The 25,314-nt window shown below is 37.8% G+C and overlaps 6 protein-coding genes across 7 annotated transcripts in view; 3 read left to right on the top strand and 3 right to left on the bottom strand.

The window, feature by feature from the left end:
* On the top strand, positions 536 to 2,866 carry LOC105177819. 2 transcript variants are annotated; one of them, XM_011101074.2, is made up of 5 exons: positions 536 to 699; positions 933 to 1,066; positions 1,455 to 1,602; positions 1,829 to 1,899; positions 1,994 to 2,866. In XM_011101074.2, the coding sequence occupies exons 1-5, from the start codon at positions 630 to 632 to the stop codon at positions 2,228 to 2,230; spliced, it is 660 nt and encodes a 219-aa protein (XP_011099376.1). In that variant the 5' UTR covers positions 536 to 629; the 3' UTR covers positions 2,231 to 2,866. The 2 variants fall into 2 exon arrangements, with proteins under 2 accessions (XP_011099376.1, XP_011099375.1); XM_011101073.2 differs by lacking the exon at positions 536 to 699 and having other exon boundaries at positions 774 to 1,066.
* Positions 3,017 to 5,640, bottom strand: LOC105177818 (adenylyl-sulfate kinase 3). Its single transcript, XM_011101072.2, has 7 exons — positions 4,973 to 5,640; positions 4,747 to 4,887; positions 4,247 to 4,396; positions 4,028 to 4,146; positions 3,856 to 3,940; positions 3,722 to 3,768; positions 3,017 to 3,504 (listed from the first exon to the last, which is right to left on the bottom strand). The coding sequence occupies exons 1-7, from the start codon at positions 5,202 to 5,204 to the stop codon at positions 3,406 to 3,408; spliced, it is 873 nt and encodes a 290-aa protein (XP_011099374.1). The 5' UTR covers positions 5,205 to 5,640; the 3' UTR covers positions 3,017 to 3,405.
* Positions 7,340 to 9,240, top strand: LOC105177817 (60S ribosomal protein L26-1). Its single transcript, XM_011101071.2, has 2 exons — positions 7,340 to 7,883; positions 8,886 to 9,240. The coding sequence occupies exon 1, from the start codon at positions 7,426 to 7,428 to the stop codon at positions 7,864 to 7,866; it is 441 nt and encodes a 146-aa protein (XP_011099373.1). The 5' UTR covers positions 7,340 to 7,425; the 3' UTR covers positions 7,867 to 7,883; positions 8,886 to 9,240.
* Positions 10,712 to 14,464, bottom strand: LOC105177816 (mitochondrial outer membrane protein porin 2). Its single transcript, XM_011101069.2, has 6 exons — positions 14,254 to 14,464; positions 14,097 to 14,164; positions 11,920 to 12,030; positions 11,756 to 11,842; positions 11,465 to 11,673; positions 10,712 to 11,331 (listed from the first exon to the last, which is right to left on the bottom strand). Exons 1-6 carry the CDS (start codon positions 14,300 to 14,302, stop codon positions 11,025 to 11,027), a joined length of 831 nt encoding a protein of 276 aa, XP_011099371.1. The 5' UTR covers positions 14,303 to 14,464; the 3' UTR covers positions 10,712 to 11,024.
* LOC105177815 (calcium-transporting ATPase 2, plasma membrane-type) lies at positions 15,878 to 20,825 on the top strand. Its single transcript, XM_011101068.2, has 7 exons — positions 15,878 to 16,376; positions 16,846 to 16,900; positions 16,989 to 18,937; positions 19,037 to 19,195; positions 19,344 to 19,515; positions 19,594 to 19,895; positions 19,991 to 20,825. The coding sequence occupies exons 1-7, from the start codon at positions 16,203 to 16,205 to the stop codon at positions 20,237 to 20,239; spliced, it is 3,060 nt and encodes a 1,019-aa protein (XP_011099370.1). The 5' UTR covers positions 15,878 to 16,202; the 3' UTR covers positions 20,240 to 20,825.
* The window catches only part of LOC105177814, a gene marked incomplete in the record, with an annotated part of 5,885 nt that continues 878 nt past the window's right edge, over positions 20,308 to 25,314 (bottom strand). Inside the window, 5 exon segments of the mRNA XM_011101067.2 lie at positions 20,308 to 22,034; positions 22,148 to 22,310; positions 23,056 to 24,093; positions 24,183 to 24,647; positions 24,801 to 25,314. Of these exon segments, the coding sequence (XP_011099369.1) occupies positions 21,052 to 22,034; positions 22,148 to 22,310; positions 23,056 to 24,093; positions 24,183 to 24,647; positions 24,801 to 25,314 (3,163 nt within the window).

The raw sequence follows: 25,314 nt of genomic DNA, 5'->3' as shown, positions 1-25,314 counted from the left end.
AAAACCCAAGGTGGGGCGGTGTTTCCAGATAAAATCACCCAGGGTTCTACCTTGACAGTTTCAGACAAGGAAACTCATAATGGTTGACGGGATTGCTCGGCAGTCTCCGCCATAGTTAATTTTTATAGAGCTTAAACACTACAATTAGTTTCATAACGGTCATTTTTTAACATGTATTTTATCTATTTAATCAATTTCAGATAAATGAAACATATATTTTCTTTTATTATGGATTGACCTGTAAAATATGCATAAAACTCAATTTTAATATGAGCTTACGAATTTCTTATGTTAAAAATATAAAAAGTTCAAATTTATTATGAACATATAATTTGGAATTCAATATTAGTTAATTTATTTTGAACTTTTGATTGATAATTTATTCTAAAATTTTGATGTGAACATTTACCAAGTACTTTATAAAACTTTAAAGGGTTTAAAATAAGAAAGTTGCAGGCTACAGGGACGTTTGGATAAACTTCGGAAACTTCTTGGGGCACAAGTGAAATTTTCTAAAGTTGAAAAGAAAACCTCAATTTGCGGTTGGCCGGAAATGCTATAATGTGCAATTGCTCATGTGGTGGCGCTGTCTAATACGAAGCTAAGCACTACGACTACTCAGCCCGGGAATGGGCCGTAGTGGGAGCAGCAGCAGTAGTGGAGAGGAAGACGGGGACGCTGAGTGGAGGGCCGCCATAGATTCCGGGACGGCCCCCGCGCCTTCTTGGGGCACAAGTGAAATTTTCTAAAGTTGAAAAGAAAACCTCAATTTGCGGTTGGCCGGAAATGCTATAATGTGCAATTGCTCATGTGGTGGCGCTGTCTAATACGAAGCTAAGCACTACGACTACTCAGCCCGGGAATGGGCCGTAGTGGGAGCAGCAGCAGTAGTGGAGAGGAAGACGGGGACGCTGAGTGGAGGGCCGCCATAGATTCCGTGACGGCCGCCGCCACCTTTAGTAAGCGCGACTCCAACGGCTTTCCGTCGTCTTCCAGCGGCCGTGCAATCCTTGAAGACGAAGAAGAAAATCCCAAACCTCAAAGTATCAAGCATTACCAAATCAAGGTGTCTCTTCTTTCCAAATCTCGGCGAAATGGAAAGAAACAATTGTTAATTTATAAACCCCATTGTTGCTTCATTCTGATTTCAATCACTAAAAAGAGTTCGATATACCTCTTAAACTGGCACTCTGTGGCAAGAATCACTGACCAGTCATATGATTATGCTGAAGTTGCATTTTTCAAATTGATGATGTTTGTTTATGTGTTTGATTTTTGATCCGGTATATTCTGAAGTTTTTCTATACCCATATATCTCAATGATTGCAAACTGTATCACTAATTTGTCACGACGGAAGAAAAAATGCAATCACTGCACACTGTAAACTGCATCACTCTCACCAGTAAGTGACATGCTGTTGGTGACCATTTGTGTATTAACTTGTCGAAGACAGGCACTAAAGTTATTGGACGATTTATTAGACAAGACTATTGAAGTGGTCACAAATACAACTCCTGTTCTGGAGAAAGATCCTGCAGAGAATGATGCTGGAGTTCGACTTTTCAAAGACGCCTCGCCTGGGATAGTGTTTGATCACATAGGTGTGGAGATGTCAACTTATTATAAGCCCTGCAGCCTTCTTTCCGCATAAATTTCAATAAGAACCTCACTGGGCGAATGTTTAAGTATCTTCTCTCTTGCTCAACTTGCACCTTAAGATGTGGTCTTTAGAGTGGAATATTTGTTTGCTTTCCCGTTAGGATTCAAATTTTGTTCCAGTTATTGTTAACTTCTGTTTGATAATAAAAGTTATACTTCTGTTACCAGTTGAGCTTCATGGGCCGAAAAAGAAACCAAAACTTGTTCCAGGTGAAGAGCTAGATGAAAAATCAAAAAAGGTGCTCTTATCTCTGAATTTATCTGACTCCTCAACTTTCTTCTGTGTTTTGACCTCTTGATGAGCCTAAGTAATGTTTCATGAAACTTTTGTAGTTCAGGAAGAAACTTCAATCTGCTGCTGTTGAAGGGGCTGATATAATTGCTGCAGCAAGAGCTGCAAGCCAGAAGTCATTAGCTAAACTTGAAGCTAGAGAAGCAGCTGCTAAGGTGGCAGCAAAAAGAGAGGAAGAACGAGTAGCAGAGCTGAAAAAGATTAGGGGAGAAAGATGGCTTCCTTCTGTAGCCAGACAAATGGGCATAAGCACTCAACGGCATAAACAGAATACTTGAATATGGCCAGCATTCTGCTTATGTTATGCACTGGAGTCCTGTGTGTAGCTAGTTCTTGCCCTATCTCTCTGTACCTGCCCTCTACTAATTTCTGCTTTCATCATGGTGGGATTCCATCTCATGGCTAAATTCAGCTGTACAATGAGCAAAGTCCAGTTCCTTCCTTCAGCCATTCTCCCGCAAAACCTGGCAAAGGATAGGAGTATCATTGAGCTCTGTCGTCTCTCTGAGTCACTTTGTCATAATGGTGCGTTCTTGCAAATTGCGCTTTCAATTACGTTTGTAAGTTGGAATTGCAAACAGACAAATACTTGCATAACAGACACCTTCCCCGCAATGTGGATCTCAATTAGGTGAAAGAGTGAAGCCAAAGGAATTACTAGGAGATCAATATTTTTCACTATACCTGTTAGTTATTTTTTCCATGATAATCAGTCTCATTCTCCAATTTGAGAATGTAGGTTTTCGACATCAGACAACCAAGTTCTGGCCCAAGTTTATCGAAATCCACTTTCCTGATTGGAAAAACTCTACTGAGCCCTATAATTCGTGGGTAGATTTAGAAACTTTTAACCACTAGAAAAGCATAGTTCGGATCAAGGATTGTGCCCATTGATTGTTCTTGATGGCTGTTTGCTGGCAACATAGGTGGATGGTTTGTTGGTTTACTGCTCTTTTAGAATAGAATTGCTTGTAATTGGCAGCAGCCGTGTTCTGTTGCCATTTTAGAGACTGATATGAAATATAAGATACAACACTGAATTGGAATACAAAAGTACAACACAGTAAACATGGTAAAGCTATTATATAAGCACTCTGCTTTAATTTTTATTACAAAATAGAGGCCAAACTACAGATTCATTAACCTTAACATACATAGTAAAAGTACAAGATAATCACATATCAACTAACGACAACAGCCTGATTCATCGATTAAATAAAGTTTTTTCACCAATTAAATTAGCACATTTCACAGAAGTGCACTGAATTATTTCTTGGTGCTTGGTAGTTGATTGATCAATCAACTGCAAGCTCCATGTGACAACAAGCTCACTGATTAATAAAGATAAATGATTTAATTTACAGAAAAAGCCACACAAGGAAACGAGAGGATTACTTATCACGCACCCGGAAGCTTACACCTTAAGTGTCGCGGAGAAGAGCAAACTGCATTTTTAGGCCTCCAGGTAACCTTTTCTTTCTAAGTATGAAATCACAATTTCAGCCAAAGCGTTGGGAGAATCACACGTCTTTTCTCTTTGACAAAGTACTATCTGGGAGATGCAGAAACGGCAAGGAAGATAGCGTTAGATGTAGAAACAGCAAAGAAGACAGCGTTATGAAGTCAAATTGTAAAATACAAGTGTTGCTAGGAAAATGATCAGACATACAGTCTTCTTACAGGGCATCTTAGGTATTACAGATGGTTATCATAACTTTAAATTAAAGAACCTTAAAACCACAAGTGAATAGAAGAGTAGAATTACCAACCTCAGAGTTCAATGGTGGCTCATACGGATCATCAACACCAGTGAATCCTGTGGAAGACACGCAAAACAAATCACCTTCTTGAAAGAAGAATCTGATTTTACAACTCATTTATCAGATGAATTATGCAGACTAACCTTTGATTTTGCCGGCTCGTGCGAGCTTGTATAATCCCTTTGGATCCCTTGTTTCGCACAATTGTAGAGGCACATCCATATATACCTGCATATTATCTATTTGAGAACTTTGCTGTTCCTCACACAAAAAGAAGAAACAGACAGAGTTTAGATTCAGGGCAGAGAGATTAACCTCAATGAAATCTCCTTCAGGCAATAAAGCTCGACAGGCATCACGGTCCTTCCTATACGGTGATATCAAACTCGCAATGCAAATTACTCCAGAATCCGCAAAGAGCTTAGCCACCTCCCCTATATATTATAAAAGAAAAAGGAGTTAAAACTTTAAACTGGCTAGACCAGTTGTTCTGCAAAAAAGAAAAATCAATCCACAATCAAGACAAGAACCAACCGATCCTTCTAATGTTCTCTGCTCGATCCTCAGCTTTAAAACTAAGATCACTGTTGAGACCATGCCTACAGTTATCCCCGTCGAGGATGTAGCTGAGCTTTCCCCTAGCATGCAATGCATGACTTAACGCACATGCCAAAGTGCTCTTTCCTGAAGTAAAACATCAAGAATTTATATGATGGTAAATAAATCATCAGTGTAATGATAGTGTCGTATATCCCTCTTGTTGGTTATTTGAACCACTTCAAACTCCAACAGGGAGTTTGACAGCAGGGTATCAAAGGGTAGCTGTTGTGTCCACAGATAAAGTGACCCTACTAATCGTTGTCTTATTAATTGAGTGCATAATCATGAAGACAACATAGGAAATTGCAACAGCGTATTCATCACTGGTTTATCCTCTTGTCATAATGCAGATGTTAGAACGATCAAGAAAGCATAACAAGACTGAAACCATAACATAATATCAGCTATTAACAGGTGAGGTTTGCTGTACAAACCTGAACCACTGAGTCCTGTAATCCAAATGACACAGCCCGTCTGATTAAGCAACTCCTCCCTGTCGCTCTTTTCTACAGAAGATTTGTGCCAGACAATATTCGACGAATCCCCAACGGTAGTTATCTGAACCTTATGTTTTCCTATTTTAATCCATAAAATGGACAAACTAATTATGAATTCAATCAAAGGAAAAACAGGGCTACAATGATGAAAACAATAACATACCGGAAAAACCGCCAGAATACTTCGTCAGAACATCGCCGCTGGAAGCTTCCATTGCCTTGACCGGCCCCAAAACTCTGGATCTCGCGCCACCACCGCACATGCTCAAATTCTTACCTCCGGTATACAGAACCTCCGCCTTCGCAAACGTCGACTTGGCGGGTAATACCTCGTAGAAGTCCAAATCCGAGAGCTTAGACAAATTCAACATACGGAAATCGCCAACTGCCGTCATTCTTCAATTCCAAAATTTCCAATCACTGAATTAAACAAGGAAAAATCAACCACCCCAAATTTCTCCACTTCGACAACGAAACGCCCGTTAATTTACAGAGACAATGCAGCAAGCAGAACAGCAAATGCCGACGACGTCTGGATTTCAACACAAATTCAAAACCAAGAATACACGCGTAAAACGCAGATAACGTTGTAGCATATCCAGAAGAGAAAGTATTTAGATAACCATGTGGGGGGTTCAACGTACATAGCAATCCAACCTCACGAACATTGCCATTCAAACGAGCGACTCATAAACAGACACACATATATTCACACACATTGAACGTACAATGTGAGTTCTTCTCGACCCAAAAATTTCATATGCGACAAGAATATTGAAAGTAACATGATGTGTAGATTCATTCATGATTATGACAAAATACACATTTGATCAGTCATGTAGTGAAGTTATTTTTTGGAACTTATATCTTAGTGAAAATAAATGGCAATCACCAATTTTGGCATGTGTGTGTGACATTACTCAAAGTTTAGATTGTACAATTTTTATGAAAAAAGGATAAATTCAATAGATTACGTACTTGTGTGATTGAATCTGTTTCAATCAAATTTGTATTATTGGGGGGTCGCACATTGATAATTATTTTGCTTTCAATTTTATTAATATTAATATATTATAATAAATAAAGTTAATTTGCTATTTCCATCTAATTTATAGTTTTTTTTCTGGATTGACTTTCATATACTTTATGAAATATTATTTTAATCGTGATTAAAATTCTCCCATGCATTGCACGGGTCGCACATTAATAATTATAAAACTGGATTTTGCTATAAATTTTATTAATATTAATACATTGTAATTAAATAAAGCTAATTTGATATTATTCATTTAATTTATAATTTTTTTCTGGATTGACTTTCATATACTTTTAAAATATTATTTTAATCATAATTAAATCGGCCCATGTATGACACAGATTGCGCACTAATAATTATAATATAACTGAAGGAGAATATATATATAAAATGGAGGGTGAGCTGTCAACAGCAAACTAATGTGACAATTTGCAATTAATCTCTTTATCATTTCAGTCCATAGCTGATGCATTAATGAGGAGGATTCCACGCCGGTAAACCCTATATATGGTCGATGCTAATGTCAAGAAAATTTCTCTTTTGCCAGAGAAAGGTAAATCAATTGAAAGTTGAAACTCTCGCTTCTGTCTGCCAAAACATCCGTGAGAACTCCGAAGCTTTGCAGTGGACAAAGGAATTTTGCGCTGGCGATATCAGGAAGACATGGGCAAGGAGTGTTCATCTCTAACAATATATAAATAGGCAAGTTTATTTCTTGGGAGGAATCAATAAATAATACTCTTATATTCAGCTGGCAATGGCATGCTGCAATTGCAAGTTTTGGAACATGATGGAGCAGTTGCTGTCTTATTATTTATGTGTAATAATCGATTCTTTTAGTATAATTGCATTTTCTTTCTTTCTTTTACAGTCAGGTGGAATCTGATTTAATATTACGTCTTACTTATTGTTTATAAATTCGAAAAAAAGATGATATTTTTTGATTGAGATAAATTCAAACAATGTAATATACGTAATTGATTGTTGACCATTTTATTCTAACTCGCAACAACTTATTTTAGTAAAATTTTTCAATATGAAAAATCTCCAAACTATGTAAATTTCTACCTATTATGTGAGGTGTTCAACACATATCATAGTTTGTTAGACTGATTCCACAATTTGTAGGGATATATTACTCACTTATTGCTAATGTACAAGTAAAGATTTAGGGAGCATTTAATCTGGGCAATTAGGTTGAATAAGTAAATTAATATAAATTTACCCTTTGTTTACATTCTCATGTATAGTCGGAGTTGGTGTTTACTGTTTTACCTTCAGAATTCAACCCATAGCTTAAACGCTTTTGTAGAAAAGCCCAATCCCCCTCCACCTCTCCTACAAGCCCATATATCCAAACAGATGAAGGCCCAGTTCTGTATCATTTTGGAGTAGCCCGTAGTGTGGATTCCAAGGCCAGGGGTGAAGCCCATAAGAGAAATCAGCCCAAGAATATACAATTGTGTAATCCCACTATATAAACACAAAACCCTAACCCTCTACTCCTCCACTGGCTGCAGCCTCCCCACGCAGACTCTCTAGAGAAACCCGGCGACACCCTCCACACCCCGGCGGCGAAAATGAAGTACAATCCACGCGTCTCCTCCTCCCGGCGCAAGAGCCGGAAGGCGCATTTCACCGCGCCATCTAGCGTCCGACGTGTCCTGATGAGCGCCCCGCTCTCCGGCGACCTCCGGTCCAAGTACAACGTCCGTTCCATGCCTGTGCGCAAGGATGATGAGGTTCAGGTGGTTCGTGGCACATACAAAGGCCGTGAAGGTAAGGTGGTACAGGTCTACCGTAAGAAATGGGTCATCCATATCGAGCGGATCACTCGTGAGAAGGTTAATGGATCCACCGTCAACGTCGGTATTCACCCCTCCAAAGTAGTTATCACCAAGCTCCGCCTTGACAAGGACCGGAAGTCGCTTCTTGACCGCAAGGCGAAAGGACGGGCCGCCGCTGACAAGGACAAGGGGACCAAGTTTACCGCTGAGGACATTATGCAGACCATCGATTGATGGTTCAATTAATTGAGGTTGTTTTGGTACTATTGTTCGGTTATCATCGTTGGATTTTTATTAATGAATGTTGATGAGAGAAGGAGAGAGTAGAACTATGTTATATCATGTTGCTCTTGATGGTACTTTGATTTTGTTTAATTTCAATGCAATGCTGATAGTTATGGTCTTAAATATCTGTTTAAAATGTGGATTTCTTTTTGGTGAACTGATTGTTGCAGGCATATAATTCTTTATATCTGTTATGTGTTTCTCTTTGGTGGTGTCGGTCACTTCTCTGGTTGCACTTCACTGAAATTATTGCATCTTTAATCTCTTGACGTTTGATGCTTGTATTAATTGCACTCTGGCATCTCCTGACTTCTGTGTTCTGTGATTACCTGCCGTAGTAAGTTACGGATGTTCTATGCATGTGGTTCATGAGATGTAATGAACCATCTATTTGTTAACTTATGAAGCTGTGGCGCCTGAAATTAATGTTTGTCAAACGTTTGATTTGATCCCTAGAAGTATATTGGCATGTAAGTGAACAATGAGACCCCTTTCTGATGGTGTTCTCTTTGCTATCTTTATCTCTGCAGAAATCGGATGTATCTCCATTACCTGGAGACAATTGTGTATGGCATGTTTGATGAGTTTGTGCTGTTTGTTTTCTGTGATAATTCTCTATGGTTTCTGTCATTGGGGACTTATGAGCATTGTTTTAGCTCTCCATTTGGCATTGCAGTCACCTAGCATTTTCTAAATCTGTATTTGCTCTAAGCTTTCGCCCATAGTAGTTCAATTGTTGTTCAATCCCTTTGGGTCCACTCTTATATTTATTGAATGATAAAAAGGTCCAAGAATATCTTATATATTGCTAAAATACGTATTTGTGTGTTTTTACTGTCTTGGGTCACCTAATCTCGTTACTTCTCCCAACTTGATGATTTATCTTAGATTAATGGAACTCAATGTTCCACACTATTTTAATTTGGCGTGTCCGATTGAACTACCATTATTAAAAACCACTTGGTCAGGTACCAACTTTGGACTTAGAGGGTGTTCGGATGAGCTCATAAGAGTGATCGATAAGTGCCGCCCACTGGGGAGGATGAAACGGCTCCTAGTTGTAAAGTTGCACTCAGATACTGTATTTTCTGTGCCTAAAACTCAAGAACTCTGTTTCAACAACTGGTATAGTTTCATGCTTCTGGCCCATTGATGTTAATACGGTGACCTTCCTTGCGTTCTAGGGGCCATTGTGGAAGAATGCAAAAATTGTTATAGGCCACCATTTTAGGCTGTTAGCTACAAACGCAATCTTGAGGTTGCTGTTATTTGGACTCCTTGATAACCTGAGTTTGGTTGCATCTTTTATGTTTTGGTGGTTTTCCAATGATCTATGGTACGCTTTCCTCCCATTTATATCTATTATATTCTGCTTGGTAGTCCATAGGTAAAAGAACGGTGTCTGCTCGACCATTATCTAGTTTGGTTTCTATTACATTTTCAATCCATCGTTGGATTTATGGAAAAGAAATTTATATAAAGCCAGGAGAGATTCAAACTCCCTTGACTGGCTGGTTGCCAACTCTACTGGAGACTGGAGTTCATGGTAACAGTTTCCAGATCAATTCGAAGTTAAGAATTTTAAGCCAAATTTAATATGTTTTGGGGAAGAAAATACTTAAACAGCCTTCCCTTTACGGAGGAAAAACAAAGAAAAGAGCAAAAGAAAGGAAAATCCTCCTTAGTTCGAAAAGAGCAAAAGAAGGGAATATCTTCCTTAGTTCGGAGGAAATGGTCACATGGTTTAGTTTCCAGTTGAACTGTAGCTCGCGATTTCTTAAACCTTGCAGATTGAGAATTATTGTCTGGTGCTGTTGGTCGTGATTGTGATTTCATCTCCCATTTAAGTGAGAAAAATAAGATCAAATGAATTTGTTGGGATGAGATTTTTCTTAAAAATTAGGATAAATTACAACGGTCTTACTTTGAGATTTGGTATAATTGTAAATAATTTCTCATTATTTGAAAAATTATAAATATTTTTCGATGTTTGATGAAATTATATAATTGTCAGATGGAAACATGAAATTATCAATTATACTCTTATTGTATTTTTTTTAAAAAAAATTAAAATTGTAAAAATGCGGGTGGATGAAAAATTATAAAAAAAAAAATTCACTCAGTCAATAAAAAAAATTAAAAAAAAAATTATAATTTTTGTCCACAATATTCATAATTATGCTAAGTTTTAAGAAAGGTTATGTAATTTACCGTAAAATTTATTGTCTTGTACTGTTGGTTGTGGTTGTGAATTCATCTCATTTCAATGGGGGAAAAATGAAATAGAATAAAGTTAGTGGGACAATATTTTCATTTTGGTTATATAATTGAATATGAGATAAAAGTATAATGAATTAGTGATTTATAATTGTAATGCGTAAAATGTGTGCGACAAAAAAATATATATAATAATTGTGATGCTGTGATATTTCTTTTCAAAGTAGTAAAATATATTTGAAATTATTTTTCCAGATGAATAAAAGATAGAATACTTCTGACGGACAAGCATGGCCATTGCATCCGAAGCTTTCTCTGCATAATATTTGCATTTTTTTGCGTGAGAAACAAATTGGTCATTCTAGCCAATGCTACAGTCCATGCACTATAAACATTGACTCTTGAAACTCGACAATTGTTATTTTTCAGTGATGTATTTTAATGGAATGTTTTAGTTATCCAAAAATAAAAAAAGGGTCATTCTTGCAAAGACAATGCCAAAGTTCAAACAAGAAAATAGAAATACATTGGAAACATCTTTCTCCTATACATGGGAGACACGTATAGGACGAGAGTGTTTGATGCATAAAACCAATCTTTTGCTCTTGTAGTGTAAACGGAAGCTGCAAAAACATAGAGTTCATTATCACCACAGAACTCCAAAGAATACTCGGTCTGTGTCAAAAAGCCTCAGAACAGGAAAGCAAAGTAGGCACTTGAAAAAATGAGAAAATATCAGTATGTTTCCCCAGGCATCATTGCAAAAGATGTCAATCTCCGGGGTTTGTAAACAGTGTATTTCTGTAACTACTTATTGGTTTCCTTCCATTGCAACCTCAAAATAACACAAGAACTGGAGTTGAACTGCAATATACTTCAGCAAGGTACTGTCAAGGCTTCAGAGCCAGGGAGACACCAAATTTGGGTGTCCGATCCAGGGCCTTGGTGTCAAACTCACTGGATATGGTCACAAGTGACTTTTGAATGACCTCATGCTGCAAAACAGCCCCTAGCGTGCCATGGTTATTAAGCTTCAGTTTCACAAGTGTCAGGTTGTCAATGGCATAAGATCCTCCCACCGTGAATGTATTCTGGTTTGTGGAGAATCTTCGGGTGATCTCTCCCACAGTCGCAGTCCTCTTCAACTGGTCCATGAAGTGTATGTATGATACCTTTAGTGTGTCCCCTTTATCACCCCTACAAGGAAAACAACAAGAAACCGAATTTCCCCTCATCAATTAGGGCAAGAGTACAAACTAAAAAAGAAAATCGGTCACGCCTGTCTCTTTTAAAATTTAGAGTCATCAACATAGGTAATGACAGGACTTACAGAATCACTGAAGCACATGCATCTGGTTTTGTCACAGTGATGCCAGCAGTGTATTTCGTTAATTTTCCAGAAGTTGTCTCATAACCTGCTTCTGCACCCAAAGCAAACGTGGGAGTGCCAAGCGTGACTGAAAAATCAAGTGGAGGAGCATTGTTCAGACCAACGGCCGCAGTGAGGGATGCATGAGGGTGGAAGTATTGAACTTCCAGCTGCATAAGCAAACACAAAACATTTTAGTGAAAGAAGAGCTACTGTAGTTCAAGTAGTTGCAGGAAAAGGGGCTACAGACACCTTGCCAGATTCATAATTGGGATATTTCAGGGTTGCAATGGTCTTTGATGAGGGGACAATATTGGCAACAGTTAGAGTTGCTGATATCTGCAAAAAGAAGAGGGATCAGATAAGTAACAATGGAAAAGGCATGTTCAGTTGTGATAGAAGTTTGAACATCTTACGTTTGATTCTGTGTCAATTTTTAGATCAGCAGAAGTATTCTTGTATACATACTGAACGGCCACATCTCCAGAAGAGTAGCCTCCTTTTTTCACCGTGGTTGTTGTGAGGGCCTACATTTAGGGTACATAAGTATAAAATTTGGAAGTTACACTGTCATACAATTTCCGCGAAGGTCAAATGACGAGAAAATGACAATGTGAAGCAAAATAAACCACCATAATAATTTGATGAAACTGAGCAATCAGAATAAGGATGATAAGTTATTCTGTGAGTTCAAAACTATTAGATAGAGAATTCACACTTCATCTCTGGGTTGGAATACAAATAACTCGATTCAGACATCTAAAAGGACATTAGTGAAAAAGCACAGTTAGCTAAGAATCACAATGCATATATATCGCTAGGATGATAATTGAGCAGAGCTTCACTAAAGTCCAGGCACTGAAGTTCTTACTATGAAAACCTAATTACCTTGACATGCTATTATATCAGCATGCACATCATGCAAGTCACCCGGCTCAAGTATGAGATGTAAGAAAAATCTGGAAAATATGCTATTAGTAGCATCATGGCCCAAATATTAAGATAACATATAATTGGCCCAGTTGTGTTTCCTATTTCACCAATAGACATGGTTTAAAAAGTAAACTGTTCAAAAGAATAACAGACATTATTGCAGATGAGAAAACCCCAAACTCCATAATAAAATAACATGAGGATTACCACAACTAATAAGTAAAAATGCGAGGTGGCATGTTGCCTGCCAAAAAATTAAGGTCTAGCATCTTTAAGTTACTTGACATAAAGATCACAAACTTCATGTAATGCAAAGTTTCTAATTGATAATGGATATAAAGGCAAACTAAATGAAGATTGCCAATTTCCAAATCAAACGGTGTGAATGGAATTGAAGTTATCATTTAAAATTCTTCTTAAAAAAACTCACAAATAAGTTAATGCAGCTAAAACAGATCTTCTACATGATTAGAATATAATTTTCTGAATTACTTATTGGGCTTGTAAACAAGGTAGCAAGTGATATTGGGTAATTGCACCAGCTTATCTGGATTCAAGCAACTATTGTTAAGTTTGTTGCTTTGAAGGCATCCTACAATCTAACAAGAATTAGTCTACATGCTTAGCTCCTCAAAGTCCATAAATCTTAGAATTTTGCATATTACGCAATGTCGATTTCAATACTTAAATTTTAGGGGCACACATTTTCATTATCCAAAAACAAATCCCCTTTACCAAAATATTTTGAGAATTCCCAGTAATTGAAAATTAAAAGAAAAGTTTGTATCTTTCAATCATTACCTTACTATGAAAATATTTTTTTCAATCATTACCCAAGTATATTTCATGTGACACCAAGAACAAGATAAAACTTTCATGAAAAAGAGATCTACAGTACAAACTATAAAGCAAATTTGCTCCAACAATACATCACATTAACCATTTCCACAAACTACAGTTACTACACCAAACAAAATTTCATTCTTCCCACATTTCCCAAGTACAAACCCCAAAAACTCATCCCTCATTTCCCCCTAAAACAACCCAAAATGCTTCCGCGCAGAGCCTTAAACTTTATGCCCTCTCCTAGCCTCAACCCACCAGAGAGGTGGTCATGGATGTTCTGAAGACATTATGTTAAAGACTATAAAGTATGCAAATCTGCAAACCTAGTCCCTGTTCACACACTAAACCTTGGAGATTGCAAGTTAAACCTTTCACTAAACAAAATAAATATTGCAATATCTGTTCGAGATGATGACCAAAACAGGGCAGAGAAAAGTATCAGAGAGCAATATAGATGAAAAAACAAACTCCCAAAATCAAATTCCAATGTTATCTTTGCAATTACCCGGGGAAAAAAATGAAGAGGGCACTCCTTGAAGCTTAAAAACGAAGTCCTTGGTCGGCCAGGAATAAAAGCAAAATAGAGAAATGCCTAAACGCAATCTGCTAAATCCGGTTATTATGAATCCCAATCTTATTTCTCAACTCGTTTAGACTTCACTTTGAGCACATGCTCTACTGAAAAATTCGACCTCACTACACAACATATTATGAGACACGACATGATATACTCATACGAAACGCTGGTACAAATACAAGAACATATTACACTCGTATATATTACAAAAATAATTAAAAAAAGAAGAAGTCTTACCACTCCAGATTCACTGTAGGTGGAGACAGAAAATTTGTGATCAGAAAGATAGTCCTTGGTCAGCAGATCTACAAATCAAAATTAAACATAACCATAAATCTCAGTTAAATTAAAACTGAACCAAAAAATTCAAATGCTGGATCCAAAAATAACCTACCTTTGGCTTTCTTGCCAATATCTGAGAACAGTCCTGGTCCCTTGCTCATGTTATTTTTCGATTTTTTTTTCAAATTCAAAGAGAGTTGTCTGAGAAGTGAGGGCGAATCGAGAAAATCTGCGAAGAGAAAATGGAAAAGAGAGAGAGAGAGGGAGAGAAAATTGAAAATGAAGAAATTGCCTTTTTCGTGGTGAACAGTGAACAGTGAAGACCACCTTTAGGGGAATATTTTGCAATTGACTTGTGATATTCAGGAGATTGTTTGGACCGTCGATTCAAATGTGACGGAGAGATTTTATGATGGATTGGGCCTTTGGGATCTGATGGTGATGGGGCTACTGTTATGGTCACTCTATCACAGGCAGGTCAATATAGATTAGATGTATGTCGTGGAAAAGGCACTCTATATTTATTTGCTAACTTGGTATCAGATTCCTTTTTTAAAAGGTTATAATAATATTAGAAAATTAATTTTAAATTAATCAGTTGGTTTTGTCCACATACCTACTCTTTCAAAATTTTAAAATTAAAATATTCTCCTTTTATTTCAAAATTATGGGTTTTTTCTTAATTAGTTACCAAACTTTAATTAAAATAAAACTTCTAAAGTTTATCTACTTTATATTTTGTAGTGTTACTCCTAAAAATATTAAATTATGATTATTTCAACTGAGATAATATAATTTTTTAAATTATTTTGATAAATAGGATTAAATTATGATTCCTTGTTCAGTTAAAGAAACAAAATTAAATTTATATTAATTTATTTGATATTATTATATATGCTAAATTAATTACAAAAATAAGACATGGATTAGTGAAAACTCTAAATTTAGTTAATAATTTTCATTTGTTTGTAACGGATCATCATAATCGCACAGTTAATAATTTATTCACAAGCTCCATTTGATGTTTAGCATAATTATAAATACTCATAATTGTTTAAAAAATTATCAATATCTTTCTAATTTTAAATATTGTAAAAAAGCTAACTTAATTTGTTAGTCTCTATTAAGTATTCATCTATTTATTGTGGTGAACTAATAAAAAAAACCCTTATGAATTATTATCATTTTAGTTAAGTTTTAGAATTATATTATTTTTTTTGTTTCTTTAAAAAACAAATATACAGGAACGACAAAGTTGATAATTTCATGCTTCCATATAAAATTTATGTAATTTCATCAAATATAGAAAGTATTTATAATTTTTCAAAATAATAAGAAGATATTCGTAATTGTATCGAACCTAGTGAGAGTTTATTGTAATTATCATAATAAAAAATAAAATTATCATTTTAACCAAATAATAAAAATGTTAATCTAACACCACTATTCAATAAAACAACACAAGTTGGACCAATTCAAATATATTCTCAAAATGTGCAAGATTGAAAAACACATTTTCTACTGTTAAAAATAAAAACAAGAAATTCTTGTAATCATATAAAAATGATGATATTAAGGACTGAAGATATTGAAAATTAAGAAGTTAAAAAGGATAATTAAATTGCACATGGAAAATAGAGGGAATTGCGAAGAAAGAAAAAGTTGTAATACAATATTATGTGGACATCTGTCTGTATTTTTGGTAAGTAGAGTATAATAGGAAGGATGAAATGAAGAAGAGGGGAGAGAACATCAAACACCACCCGGCCCCGCACTCTGCGTTCAAACTTCCCACGAAAGAAGGAGGTTAGGACAACCAAGTGAAAGGCTCACTGTTCCGTTACTTTTTTATCTTCCATCACAACGCTTTCTCTTTTTGCAACAATTTCTCCACCAAAATCTTCGGATCAGATGAGTTCAGAAATGACTCTACTCTTTGCCCCTTTCCGGGCTGCTGCTGTAATGGCTTGAAACCGGTGATCTCAAGGGACAGATAACTCTGAGTTTTTCAGTATAGTAATATAGATATCGAGGGGTGTGTGATCGGGGTTGGCGGACAAAATGGAGAGTTTCTTGAGTGATAAATGGGATGTGAAGGCCAAGCATACGTCGGAGGAGGCGTTGCAGCGGTGGAGGGAGCTATGTGGGGTGGTGAAGAACCCCAAGCGCCGCTTCAGATTCACAGCCAATCTGACCAAGCGTTACGAGGCGGCTGCCATGCGCAAAACTAATCAGGTTGTCCCCTGCTTATACTCTGTGTGTGTGTGCGCGCGTGGTTGTTTCAAAATATGAAGTGTCTGAAATGAAGCATTCATTCTTTGATTTTTCTTGTCTGTGACTATATATCCATTTTGTATGGCATATTATGCATTAGATGTCACCTAAATGGTTAGGAAGGAATTTTGCAGCAAGATATCTTGATTGATGAGAGATTTGTGTTGAAAATATTGATATTGAAAATGTCTATGATGAAGAACTATGCAAAAACGTAAAGAAGAAGAAGATGTGATTTCTGTTTCTTATTCAGATGTCTCTTGGCTGTAAGATTCCCCTCTTAGACCTGCTCTGCCTGTTGGACTTTCCTCAAATTTCTCACGGTTGAACCATGGTTTAAACAATGAGATCGAACATTCATTATGGGAATAGTCTTGATGAGAACCAATCTCAAGATGCGGCTGATTGTATTGTATCTTGCATTTTTCAGGAGAAGTTGAGAATTGCCGTCCTTGTTTCAAAGGCTGCATTTCAGTTCATACAAGGTGTGATACTTTATGCACTCTCTTGCTTTCGCTTGTCCAACCCTTTATGTAGAAACTTGGAATAACTCCTGGTGCCAATTCATTGCAGGCATGCAACTAAATGATTACACCGTGCCAGAGGAAGTTCAAGCTGCTGGTTTTCAGATTTGTGCAGATGAATTAGAATCCATAGTCGAAGGTCATGATCTGAAAAAGCTAAAGTTTCATGGAGGGGTCTCGGGTATTGCAGACAAGCTCGTCGCAAACTGCTCTGATGGCCTATCAACCGACAGTGAAGCCCTTAACCGCAGACGTGGGATATATGGGATCAATAAATTCCAAGAAAGTGAACCGCAGAGTTTTTGGACGTTTGTTTGGGAAGCCCTTCACGATATGACTCTCATGATTCTTGGTGCTTGTGCAATTGTCTCTCTGATTGTTGGTATACCAACTGAAGGATGGCCTAAGGGAGCTCATGATGGACTTGGAATTGTTGCCAGTATCTTGCTGGTAGTTTTAGTCACAGCAACAAGCGATTATCGCCAATCCTTACAATTCCGGGATTTGGACAAAGAGAAGAAGAAAATTTCTATTCAGGTTACGAGGAATGGTTACCGGAAAAAGATGTCTATGTATCATCTGCTGCCTGGTGATATCGTACATCTTTCTATAGGCGATCAAGTCCCAGCAGATGGTCTTTTTCTTTCAGGGTTCTCTGTTTTGATTGATGAATCTAGTTTAACTGGAGAAAGTGAGCCAGTGATGATCACTGCTGAAAATCCCTTTCTACTCTCTGGAACTAAGGTCCAAGATGGCTCTTGCAAGATGCTGGTTACCACTGTTGGCATGAGAACTCAATGGGGTAAACTAATGGCAACACTGAGTGAAGGAGGGGATGATGAAACCCCTCTGCAAGTGAAACTGAATGGAGTGGCTACAATCATCGGAAAGATCGGCCTCTTCTTCGCTGTAGTGACTTTTGCTGTCTTAGTTCAGAAAATAATTACTCGCAAATGGCAACAGGGAACAACCACCAAATGGACTGGTGATGATGCTTTAGAATTACTAGAATACTTTGCCATTGCTGTCACAATTGTTGTTGTTGCTGTTCCTGAGGGGCTTCCTCTAGCCGTGACATTAAGTCTTGCATTTGCCATGAAAAAGATGATGAATGATAAAGCCCTTGTTCGCCACTTGGCTGCTTGTGAGACCATGGGATCAGCCACAAACATATGTAGTGACAAAACCGGGACTTTAACAACCAACCGCATGACTGTGGTGAAGTCATGCATTTGCATGAAAGTGAAAGATTTGAACAACCCAGATAATGCTTCTACTTTGGCCTCTGAACTCCCACAGTCCGTTGTTAAGATTCTGCTCCAATCTATTTTCAACAACACGGGTGGAGAAGTTGTGGTCAGAAGACGTGGAAAACACAAGATTCTAGGAACCCCAACTGAGACAGCTATTTTGGAGTTTGGTCTGCTACTCGGTGGGGATTTTCAGGCAGAAAGACAATCATGTAAAGTACTGAAAATCGAGCCATTTAACTCCACAAAGAAGCGAATGGGCGTGGTTTTGGAGCTTCCGGGAGGAGGCGTAAGAGCTCATACCAAAGGTGCTTCCGAGATAGTCTTGGCTGCGTGTGATAAAGTGATCAATTCAGACGGTGAAGTTGTTCCCCTCGAGGAAGCAGCTATGAACCATTTAAATACAACCATTGATCAGCTTGCTAGTGAAGCGCTTAGGACCCTTTGTCTCGCTTATATGGAGCTTGAAAACGGGTTTTCGGCTGATAATGATATTCCTTCCTCTGGATACACCTGTATAGGAATCGTGGGAATCAAAGATCCGGTACGTCCTGGAGTCAGGGAGTCTGTCGCGCTTTGCCAGTCGGCTGGTGTGACCGTCCGGATGGTTACTGGAGACAACATTAATACTGCAAAAGCCATTGCTAGAGAATGTGGGATACTCACGGATGGTGGTATAGCTATAGAAGGTCCAGTTTTTCGCAGCAAGACTTTGGAGGAATTGAATGAGCTGATCCCGAAGATACAGGTATACAATTATTTCTCCATTTTCTCTTAGCTAACCAGGCACAGAACCGACTTGCCACTTGTACATACCATATATAATGGTTTTTTATGCTTCTTTCAGGTGATGGCCCGTTCATCTCCTTTGGACAAGCATACATTGGTAAAGCACTTGAGAACTACATTTGACGAAGTTGTGGCTGTAACTGGTGATGGAACCAATGATGCTCCAGCACTTCATGAAGCAGATATTGGACTTGCAATGGGCATTTCTGGGACTGAGGTAAATTCGTGAGTCTTAGATTTGTATAACATGACTGAATTTTGTCCGTAATTGAATCTTATATCAACCAAGTCTGAAAATATCATGTGCTTCTTAGTACTCATTTTTCCGTGTTGATTAGTGAAAGTTTCTTTGTGATGGAATTCAGGTGGCCAAAGAGAGTGCTGATGTCATAATTCTAGACGACAACTTCTCCACTATTGTGACTGTGGCCAAATGGGGGCGCTCAGTCTATGTAAACATTCAAAAGTTTGTGCAGTTCCAACTGACTGTTAATGTTGTTGCATTGACCGTGAACTTTTATTCAGCTTGTAGGACTGGTAATCGAATAACATGCTTCTGTCGCTAACTTATAATGTCCTTCCCCACATAATGTTTCAAATTACTGGTGCTTTCAGGAAGTGCTCCTCTTACTGCTGTCCAACTTCTGTGGGTCAATATGATTATGGACACACTTGGTGCACTTGCCCTAGCAACAGAGCCTCCAACTGATGAACTGATGAAGAGATCTCCTGTTGGGAGGAAAGGGAACTTCATCAGTGCTGTCATGTGGAGGAATATCTTAGGACAATCCCTGTTTCAGTTCATAGTCATATTGTTCCTTCAGGCATATGGAAAATCATTTTTCAGACTTCATGGCTGCCCCAACTCTGACTTGGTCCTTAACACGATTATTTTCAATACGTTCGTCTTCTGCCAGGTAAATATCTTAGTTATCAATCTCTCATGAATTATTCAATTAATGATGTCAGGACTACTTAGTGGTTGAGCTGAATACTTGTGGTTGTTTCGCAGCTTTTCAATGAAGTGAACTCCCGAGAAATGGAGAAAATAGATGTGCTGGATGGCATACTGGACAACTCTGTCTTTTTGATGGTCGTTGGTTCCACTTTTTTCTTTCAGATAATCATCATTGAATACCTCGGAACATTTGCAAGCACAACTCCACTTACACTATTTCAATGGCTTGTCTGCATATTTATTGGATTCCTAGGAATGCCAATTGCTGTAGCCTTGAAAAAGCATGTCCCTGTGCAAACTTAACTTGAGCTGCTACAAACTCAATGCCTGTTGTTGCCATCCGAGGATGCACTAACTTCCTGCCACGTCATCCTAAACAGACAAAAGATGGAGGATTCAAATCTTGCCACCATCTTCAAAGGCATACACTGCAAGCTTCTGTGTTTCCACTCCAATTTTCACGGAGCGAACGAAGGATCTTTCACGAAAGCAGTAATGGATAGTTAGCACGCACAAGAATCCTTAACTTCATTGAGAACCACAATGATCCTTCATTTGATTTTGTGAAATTCTTAACTTCATTGGCTCATTGGCTCATTGGCATGTGATACTGTTAAGTTATGTCATAGATTGTGTTATAGTGTTCCCGAGATTATTTGTGTGAAAGTAATATCAATAATTGATGCCTAGGTGTGATTTTGAATTTTGATACAAACCTATCTTTTAGGGCCAGGAAGTAGCAAGCACAAACCGTATAGATCTACATTCTTACATAGATATTATTTTCTTAAATATTACTGAAGACCAGAAAACATTTAAAAGTAACAGATGCACTTTGTGCTTTGGTCGTGTTTGTTTATAGGAGTTTGTATACCTGATGCATTGAGTACGAAGATTGCTGCTTCCAGGATGCAGTGAAAACTGAAAATATGGAAGTATAGTAATGAGGAAACGATTTGCCTTGCTTTGATGTCAATGAAACTTATAGCATTAGTATCGCACACAGACACCAGCAATCTGTGAACATTTGCAGTCATAACTTGAATAAGAATAAACTTCTTTGTCTCACCATTTTTTTTTCATTTTTTCCCCATCAACCATATTGCTGGGTTATTTTATTCGTCCTCCATTGAATGCCTTATTTTGTCATAAATAAAAGATGCCCAGACAGGTTCAAGCAGTGCCTTAGCACTGTAAAGCTTTTGTCTGTCACTCTTATTGTTACCTAGCTCTTCAGCCCCTCGCTCCAATTTAGGGTAGATTTCTTCAATAGATGCCAGCATTAGCTTAAGTTCCTTCCATTCTGTGTCTTCAGGCCTGACAAGCTTTACACAGACAAAATGCAGAAGACCCAAGACGACATCAAATTTCTTGCTTTCTAATGCGCTTAGTGAACCAGTTAAGAAAATCGCCCCAACAGCATCTAGTATTTTGTTGTTTGATTTCAAAAGCATAGACATTGTTTCTATTAGTCTCTTGAATGCGGAGAAATCCTTGGCATGCTGATTTCCCTCTGTATCGTCATCTGAGTTTGTATCTCTTTGCTCAGAAAGCTCAACCCTTGCCAAAATATAAAACCATGGGGGGAGGTGGAACGCAGCATTATCAAATGAATCTGAACATACGCCCTTGTCTGGAGTCTGTTTCCCCAAGCAATTAGATCCCAAAGCAAGAATCATATCAGGAATCCATGGCTGAATGACTGTGACAAGGCGAGCTGCATATCCGTACCCCAGAAACTCTTCAACTGAAACAATGAGATTAAAAAGTTCGTTTACAAGACTGTAAGCTCCTGCTTGACATGACGAATCTTCACAAGCTTTAAGCGTTATATTAAGTAACTTGGAGCTATATGTCAAAGAACTTTTCAAACAGATAAATATATCTCTGAGGTCTTCTTCAGTGATTTGCAACTGAGCAATGGAATGTTCCCTTAAATTTGTAATGATGAACTTCACATTTGCTGTTGTAAAATTCAAGCATCTGTCTTGAGAGCAAGTAACAAGATCCATAGCAGTTGCATCAGCAACAAACTTCAGAACTGCAGTTAACATCTTCACCATATTTGATATCCTTAGTTGTTTAGTCAAACTGGTGCCTGTCTTCAAAGTTATCCAAAACTGAGAAGTTAAAGTAACATCTAATTGAAATCTGAAACATAATCATCTCTCAGGGAAAACAAAGCTTACATTCACATCAAGCAAAACATACCAGTTTGACAATCTCCAGTATCTGCGCTGTATCCAGGTGCTATCTTGGTATTGGTACTGTTTAGTGATTCTGAGGGTAAGCTGTCAGACTTATTATTGTTTGCTCTGAATACATTATTTGCACAATGAAGCAGATGGTCCAATGTCAAGTCAGAGATAGATGCCTGCTAATAGGTAACAGGTGAACCCATATTAGCAACAACGAGTATAGTTTCAAGAACCTCCAAATGTATAAATGACAAACTTCTCACTTGCCAGTTACATGGCTAAATAACATAAGCACAAAGCTATTCTTTCTACCATGGAAGATTCTCTTTTACTGTCACCTTTTGATGTCTGTAGATTCATATATAGACCTTAACAAAGTATATCTTAAATTTTCCAGTTCCATCCACTTTCTTCTCCAAATTCCCAATTTCCCTTAAATTTAGCACAAGGTTGTAAGAAGATGCTCCAAAAAGCTATACAAATTGGTTCCTAATGTGTAACATTATCACCCTTCTTGTTCTGCTAGAAATAATTTCTGACTTTCAACTAGACCCAGTCACCAGAAACAAATAACTCACCTGCTACTCCTAGAATTTTGAGTCTTTTTTCTGTTGTCTTCGCTATGCATTAGATTTCCTAATAGCAGCAGTTCTATAAGGTAAGGAAGCTAAACCTCTCATTTAATAGAATATCATAAGTATGATAGTTCATAAAATGAGGGTTACACCATCCTACTTCATCTAAAAACATGAAACAATTTCCCCTTGTTTGATTGAATAATAATGCCTCAAGTAAGATGTGTGCATTGTTTCATAGAACAAGTGAATATAACATCTGAAATAGCACAGCCACATATTAAGCATGTTAAATCACAGCATTCACAATTTTGTTAAAATGACAGTAGATGGAAATGTGGCTCACCTGTGTAGAATCTGTGCTTACATCTGTCTTGATGTTATGAAGACTCATATGCAGAGTAAGAGTCGTGTAAGCAGAAACAGACCATGTGTTCAAATAATCATACTGCAGGCAATAGAGAACACTTGCTTCAGAAATGACCTTCAACGCTGAGTATGCACTTTCTAAATGTCTAGAACCTAACATAGCTTTCCTTGTATTTTCATGCAGAAGTAAGTCCTTTATTTGCCATGATACTCCAACAGCACTTGCATAATCTTCCGTAAACCTATTTTTGTCAATGTTAGATGACCTTTGGCTATTGCAGTGCTTTGACTTTGATGATACTTTTATTGAAGTTTTAGTTCTTCTTATTGCTGAGCCAACATTTTTTTTTCCTAATTCTATACCAAATTTTGCATGACATCCAGAGGCAGCTTTTTGCAAGCACCCAACCAGAACTCCAAACATGTCATCAAACCAACCACATGACAGTATCATCTTGTGGGCAGACCTCACTTCAGCTTGCCTTTCAATAATATCTGATAAACCGCCGAATCTATTAATCAAGCCCATGCAATCTTCAAAAAGGTCACCTACAGCATCCAGAGACATGGTTGAGATAATGTTGCAGATAGAAGATTGAGCACGTGAAGTAGAAGCAACTGTAAAAAGGGTCTTCAGCTTTTCAGCAGACAACTCTTCTCTGAGAGCTGGCTGGAAAGAAGCATCCTTTGCAAGATTAGTACAAAGGTGAGAAGCAGCAACAAGTAAACCCTCAACAGTCTCTTCATCAAGCTTAACGGAAGACATAATCAAATCAGTAAGAACTTTAAAAAGTTTCATAAGAGATCTGAGAGATGCTCCTTCCAATGCTGCAAACTCACAAAATCTTGCTCCCGCTGTAGGAGACCTTTTAATAAGAGTGATCATGCGCTTACATGCTTCTTCCTCCATAACTTTGGAAGGAAAGTAAGATGGTATAAGAAGTTTGGTGATTTTCCTTGCAACAAGCGGTTGGTCATTCGCAAGTGTCGAAACCAATACATCTATGGACACTACCTGAAGGAGCAAACAATCAAGTAAATTAAAAATGAAGATCATAAACAGGGCCGAAATGATAGAGTTCAATGTACAGGTCCAATCTGTACCTTATGGAAGTGAAAATTTCGAATGTCATTCAAGAGTAGAAGGAGATCAGCGACAGCAGCCCGTACTGCCAATGCAGAATCCATAATGAGATTGCCCAATCTAGGCAAGAGCACTTTAAGGACCTCATGAGATTGAGGATTGCCGAGCAAATATATAATACCATTCACTGTGGAAAGTCTGATCTCTGTGCAAGCATCATGAGCCATGTCATCAAAAATTCTGGTAATAATCTTTGTAATGATTGGTGAAGGAATAACTTCCCAAAACAGATAAAGAGTTCGACAGCTGCCTTCTACTGCTACAGCTCTCACGTCTGGGCACTCATCCATGAGTAGTTTATCTAACAGAAAGAATTGCTTTTCCAGGAGCGTATCTTTAGCCTCCTTAGTCGCATCAGGATCCTCTAAAGGAAACAGGTCTAGAAGTAAGTGCAATGCGTTTTGTCGGACATTTGAGTTTGCAACCTGCAGAACAAACAAAATTAAAGATTCAAATTTATAATATTAACGCTGCAGAGTGATACTCCACAATTCATCAAAGCACAAGATTTCTTGCTATGAACAATTAGTATATTCAACTTCTGTCTTCAACAAGATCACAAAAACAGAGCATAGTACCTGAAGTGACCGAAAAATTATCGGCTCTGCAAGACAGAAAATAAGTTTCTCTACTCCATCTGTTGTCCGGTTATTAACAAAACACCCTAAAATCCTTCTAATTGATGCTGCTAGTGTCACCGAGCTGGCGTATATAGCTCCCTCCACCAACCCCTGCAGAAACCCATTCTCAATCTCACACTTGCATTCCCCCTCCACCACCTTCCATGCTCTAAAAATAATTTCACCATAGGCCTCCAACATTGATTTACGCCCAAATGGTACTTGTGATTTTATCATCGCCCAAATTTCCTTCATGAGCTGCACACTGAAACCAAACATAAACGCGATGAATTTCCTACCCTCCTCTGTTTTCAAATACAGAGGAGAAATCACACAGCGAATCAACAAATGCTTTAAGTCCTCAATACTCTCATCCTCAAAATCAAACAGCATAAAAGCTTCTCGAAGCGTATAAACTCTGTGAACATCTACTTTCTTCTTCAAAGTCAATGAGCGTGACAACATAACCGGC

The sequence above is a fragment of the Sesamum indicum genome, linkage group LG15 (assembly GCF_000512975.1).
Source record: "Sesamum indicum cultivar Zhongzhi No. 13 linkage group LG15, S_indicum_v1.0, whole genome shotgun sequence".
In the NCBI taxonomy this organism is placed as follows: Eukaryota; Viridiplantae; Streptophyta; class Magnoliopsida; order Lamiales; family Pedaliaceae; genus Sesamum; species Sesamum indicum.
This window is presented reverse-complemented; position numbering and strand designations above follow the sequence as displayed.